The 6,221-nt window shown below is 43.5% G+C and overlaps 1 protein-coding gene across 1 annotated transcript; it reads right to left on the reverse strand.

Moving 5' to 3' along the window:
* Positions 1 to 685: 685 nt before the first annotated feature.
* Positions 686 to 2,891, reverse strand: SOX21 (SRY-box transcription factor 21). Its single transcript, XM_063953019.1, has one exon. It carries the CDS (start codon positions 2,247 to 2,249, stop codon positions 1,434 to 1,436), a length of 816 nt encoding a protein of 271 aa, XP_063809089.1. The 5' UTR covers positions 2,250 to 2,891; the 3' UTR covers positions 686 to 1,433.
* Positions 2,892 to 6,221: the final 3,330 nt, after the last annotated feature.

Here is a 6,221-nt window from a genome sequence, read left to right on the forward strand (position 1 = left end):
TACATGTTAGCCAGCTCCATTCACAAATATTAGTCAAAATATACACATTACAAAAAATAAACCAAGATCTTAGTGACTGAGAGGGACTTGGTCTAAATGCTGCTATAATAATAATAATAATAATAATAATAATAATTATTATTATTATTATTATTATTATTATTATTATTATCATCATCATTATCATCATCATCATCATCAGCTGTGACAGAGATGGGGAAAATATAGCATGAGTTTGCAAATTCTCATGAACATTCCAAGTCTGCAAATAATATTTTGTCCCAAACGGTCCAAACAGTTAATATTCTTCTAAACAATAAATATACAATTTATAGACAAAATGTCTGGTATAGCTTGAAACGAATTTGCAATCAGTAACACGTCATATATTTTGTTTCTTTCTGTAACTAGAACTTACTTAGACTTGGGATAATAAGTGAGCAGCAAGTTTTTGTTTAAAGACCTATCTTCAATGTACACATTTACAATCACATACTGACACTGCTACACTTTCCAGTGTGACAGGCTCTACTGTGCATGAGAGTTATCAGCCATTGGGCCAGATGTACTAAGCTTGAAAAGTGATAAATATCACTGTGATAAAGTACCAGCCAATCGGCTCCTAACTGTCATTTTTCAAACACAGCCTGTGACATGGCAGTTAGGAGCCGATTGGCTGGTGCTTTATCACAGTGATATTTATCACTTTTCAGGCTTAGTACATATCCCCCATTATCTACTCCACTACATTTCCTAGGGGTTATGGAAAGATCAGACCATCATTAGTATCAGGCTGTAGACAAATAGTTCTAGTACAAGTAATATGTAACCATGTTTGATCAGACAGCACAGGGGGCACAATGTAACGGTGCACCGGTGTATGGGGGATGAGTTTGATGGATGGGAAGGATACAGGTTTACCAGATCCCAGGTCCATCAAGAAGAGCTTTTCTGTGTCTAAGTGTCCAGCTAGTGCCTGCAGGATAGAGAGAAGTCAGCATGTCCATTGCCTGACAGGTATCCATCCACCTTAGAAGTGCAGAAAGAGGCAAAAGGTGATTTTCTGAAATGTTTGTAGTTTGTTGGGTGACCGTAGCCCATATGCACATATTCAGTCGTAGAGGGACCTGCATAGCACATGAGATTATTACAAGCCCCTCCACACTGACAGGCTGTGAGATGCACAGTGGTTCTACAAGGCATCACCTATATGACCTGTACCTGTGACAGTCGGGGTCTCCCCACAAATCATCACATTAGTCCATATTTTAAGTGTTTTCACAGCATAAAAAGACAGAACAGCCAGTGATGGTGCATGACAGCTAGTCAGTCTGCACGGAGGGCTCCCTGCCCTAAGGTTGAGTCCATGTGTCCCACATGAAGTGACACCTGGGTGGTGCACTGACACTGCCCTTTCCAGGGCAGCCATTTTGTCATAAAGCTGCTGCATACGCTGTCGTGGAGTAAGGGTCCAACTGAGGTTTGCCCATGCCCGGGAATAGGATGTAGGCTAGAGGGGGTTGTAGTCCTGGACTGGGCCACCCAGTGCAGTTACATGGGATCATATAGCCAGGGTTTCCGGGAGAAGGGTGAGAGTGAGTGTGACCTCCACTGGCAGCTGCGGCTGCAGCAGCTGCAGCTGCCACCCCAGGGAAGCCACCACCACTGGAGGGTGGGTATCCCAGAGATGAAGCGTAAGAGAGGCCGGAAGAGCTGGATGTGATCTCTGCCATTTTTGAGCTCAGGTCAAACAGGGAATAGGGGCTGTTAGCGCCGCCGGCTGCCGCTGCTGCGGCTGCTGCAGCAGCTGCCGCAGACTGAGGCCAGAAGACCCTGGCGGCGGCCGCAGCGGCGGCAGCAGCAGCTTTCTCCGGATTGGACAATAAGGAGTCAGTGAGCATCCCTGCCCCGTGTAGCCCGGAGGCCTTCAGACCCTCATGGTCCCCTGCCAGGCTGTAAGGCATGGGGAATGCGAACTTGTCCTTCTTCAGCAGGGTCTTGGGCTTCCTGCGGGGCCGGTACTTGTAGTCCGGGTGCTCCTTCATGTGCATGGCGCGCAGCCTCTTAGCCTCGTCAATGAAGGGTCTCTTCTCTGTCTCCGTCAGCAGCTTCCACTCTGCCCCCAGCCGCTTGCTGATCTCCGAGTTGTGCATCTTGGGGTTCTCCTGGGCCATCTTCCTCCTCTGTGCCCTGGACCACACCATGAAGGCGTTCATGGGTCTCTTCACATGGTCCACCGGCTTAGCCATCTCCACCTGTGCCTGTCACTCCACGCTGTGTCCCGCACGTCCAAACACCGGCACACTGGCAGATCAGGGGGTCATCCTACGTGCCCTGGCGCTGGTGGAAGTGTGAGTGTGGCAGTCTGGGCGCTAGCTGTGGCCGTGCTCTCACTCCCGGGCTTGGCTCTCTGTGGGCGGCCGCTGAGAAAGTTACTGTCCCGGCTGGGCAGTGCGGGAGTTACTGGTGGCAGTGTACGTGCGTGCTGCTCCCTCCGGCGCACTCAGCAGTCAGTGCGATCCAATGCCTGATCCCCGCACTCTGCACCTCATTGCCCAGTACATCTCCAGGACGTCTCAGCCTGCTCCCTGGCAGAAGCTTTCCCAGTAACCCGCCCGGATGGCATGCTCGGCGGCTACAGTGGTCTCCGGGGTGCAGTGCTGAGCGGACTGTACTGCCCGGTGTGAGCGGGGATCAGATCTCAGCACCAGGTGCAGCACGCAGGAGTTTGCCAAGTTTCTTCCCTCTGTCCTCCACTCCCCCTGTCTGTGACTGAGGGAAGGCGAGGATGGTAACTGAAACTGGGCGGGGGTGGGGGGAAAGGTGGGTGTGTGGCTGGGGCTGCAGGAGGGTGTGTGGCTGGGGCTGCTGGAGAATGTGTGGCTGGGGCTGTGGGTGGGAGGGGCGGCGGGGAGCTCACTCTCCTGCAGCGTGCGTCCTGCTCAGCGACCACCTGCTGGCTCACCTGTGCGGCCACTGCCTGCTGTACCCGGGGACCACGGGTCATCTACTAACATAAACTACAGCGCTACAGAGGGTCGGATAAAGGCTGACGAGCATAGCAACACAATGTTTAGATCGCACAAGTGACACCTCCTCCAGTGTAATTGTGGAGATTACTAGCATTTTCAATCATATCATCATTACTGTTTACACACACAGAAACACACGCATAAGTATGTGTGTGTATATATATATATATATATATATATATATAGATAAATAGATAGATAGAGCTATATGCCCTAATTATATTGTTATTCTCATATCTATGTATAATACTATTATTCTCATGCATATTGCTGTTCTTATAGGGATAGAACTGAAGATAAATGTGAAGCAGAAGCTGCACAGTGCTATGTCCCCATACACTCCCTGGCTATCTGCTAGTAGCTGTACTGACTGCACAATCCAAAAGTAAAACTTTGAAAAGAAGAGGCGAGCTGTGATTGTGTACAGGCAGAACACGAGGGTTACATTGTTACACCTTTCCTGACGGTAGTGGGACAAATAAGTCACTTGTACAGATGCATTTAACTTGTCTGGGCAACATTGTGTGTGTGATGTGTCTGATGCCCCAGAGGGACTCATCAGTCATAAACTATGAAGTGCTGTTGGCAAGTGATCACTTTATGAAGCTGTGAGTTGCTCCAGAGTGGTTGTGATGATGTGTAAGCAGTGTGGCTGCTGCCTGCATGCTGGGGTGTAGCTAGGTGGAATGTAACAGGGAAACGTCCGATTGTGCTGATTAATACACAAGTTAAACACCTTTTTTTCTAACGTGGGAATGTTTTTGTCTTAAGCCCATGTTTACACTTCCCTGTGATGCTTATCTTGCCCGGCTATTAGTACCTACACATTGTTTCCCTTCTGTATGTTTAAGTCTTGAAAGCAGAAATCTGTCACAAGAGTAGAAGTAACAAATGAAGCTGACAATCAGGCCAGACTAGCTCTCCCTGTTCTCGGCTGTCAGTGTGCAGCAATGGTATGTGAGGGTTCAGTAACCATCTCACTGCCTGCTGCTGGGCTGCATGGCGATAACTACCGGTGACCAGCAACGCTTTTTCCTTGTAGCCCACCCATGTCCAATTTATAGACCCCCTAGGTCCTACTCCACCCACACTGTCACCTTCACCAGTTACTTGACAGGTTATATTGGGAATTGGATGTCTGATTTACACATTTCCCTATTTTATTGTAATACACCCGATAACCATCTTTACATGATGTTTCTTTTATCTGGTAATGTTGGCTTGTTTAGCGCTAGTGTCATTTATAAAAAAACCTATTTACTGTATAATATGCAAAATATTCTTTCTGAAATATTGGACTCACAAGGTCTTACGGTGGGAAAACCTTCTCATCAGTTGTACCAAGCTAGTTGCCCCTACGTCAGTGATTTCATGTCTAGAAGATGATTTGATGTAATGTTTGATGTTTTGTCTACTATGTATGATACAGTATAGCAACCTGTAGAAGTGACAAGAAACTGCGCTTGATACACAACTGATTTGTTAATGCAGCTTTTCCTGAAGAAACATAACACAAGAATCTAACTTCTATGTATCGATGTGTAATGATCACTTCCAGCAAACATCATTTACTGCATAGTAATTCCTCAACAGGTAATATTTTTCACATGGCAAAAAAAACAACAACAAAAAACAGTCCACAACAACCAATCTGCCAATTCTAAGGGTTTTAAAATGAGCGGAGGTAATAATGGAAAAACATGGAATGTGCAGTAATTTATAGCGTCTATTCGGAGTAAGTTTAGAGCAAAATTGCAACTGAAGATGACCAGGCTTTATAGGGGGACTTCAGGTGTCAATCTTACACATGACTATAGAGGAAGACTTATCCGTATTTATTAAAGCTTGCTTTAGGTATTCTACTTAACATGATAGATAGATAGATAGATAGATAGATAGATAGATAGATAGATAGATAGATAGATAGATAGATAGATAATTTTTATTCTTTAAATTTAAATACAGCTGTTTAGAGCAAATCCTTAGCTATCATTTATTCTGAGTTACTTTTATAGATTACAGATTTTTATATATATATATATATATATATATATATATATATATATATATACATATATATATATATATATATATATATATATATATATATATATATATATATAGTTTAGTCAAGTATGCATATGCAGCTGTATATCTTCAGTCTGTGTATGGTTATTACTGCTGTATATTGATTAGTATAGACTCCTTAATTTTGATAAATGGAACATGCGAGCTGGGTCATTAAGGTTACACTGTAAAGCTGCCTCCGGTACCCACACATATGATGAGGAACAAGGCTGATCAGGTAAAAGAATGGGAGGAGAGGGAGATGTATGAAACAGTCATACACAAGCACAGAGTACTTATCTATGTAATCAATGTGCATATTACTTGTATGTATAATTGTGCAGCAGTTGCGTTATCTCATTTAGTATTCCTCATGAAAAGGATTCTGTTCCTACATTTATTTTCCATTTGATCCCCCTTTTGTCATCAGTTTCCTTTGCAATTTGTTGACCGCTACACTTTTGTCTTTTTCTAAACAAATTATTATAACCCCCTCCCACGATTCATAGTATTTCTGTATCTTAGCCTTGCAATACAGCTGAATAAAAGCGTGGTATCTGATCTGCCTGCTTCTAACTGGGAGGTCGTCAGTGCAAGCACAGATAAGGTATAGGGAAACATACAGTATCTAGTTAGATCTTAGTCATTCTGACATTGACATTGAAACCCTAATGATTTTAAATATATTCATGATTTTAAATATATTAACTATATATCATTAATATACATATGTTTATACAGAATACACACACACACACACACACACACACACACACACACACACACACACACACACACACACACACACACACACACACATTATTTTTTCATGTACACATATACTGTATCTATTAGGCTGAAAATTTGCCAACAAATATGTAATTTATTACTGAAGTCATATTAAATTCCTGTTCATGTAATTATTTTCATATCATTATGAACAGATAAGACTGGCCTGTAATGACATCTGTGTGTAGGCATTATTTGTCTATAATACAAAATAATTATAAACATGCCAATTATAATGGTATTATTAGCCATGTCAATATTTTTACTTCTGTGGTTCTTGCATGTCTATGATTCCTTACTTCCCTAGAAGTCCTGCTGACTCCAGCCCTGCAG

The sequence above is a fragment of the Pseudophryne corroboree genome, chromosome 2, assembly GCF_028390025.1.
Source record: "Pseudophryne corroboree isolate aPseCor3 chromosome 2, aPseCor3.hap2, whole genome shotgun sequence".
Classification (NCBI taxonomy): Eukaryota; Metazoa; Chordata; class Amphibia; order Anura; family Myobatrachidae; genus Pseudophryne; species Pseudophryne corroboree.

Excerpts from the sequence above, each read along its gene's own strand:
- SOX21 (XM_063953019.1), bottom strand. The coding sequence starts at position 2,249 with ATGGCTAAGCCGGTGGACCATGTGAAGAGACCCATGAACGCCTTCATG.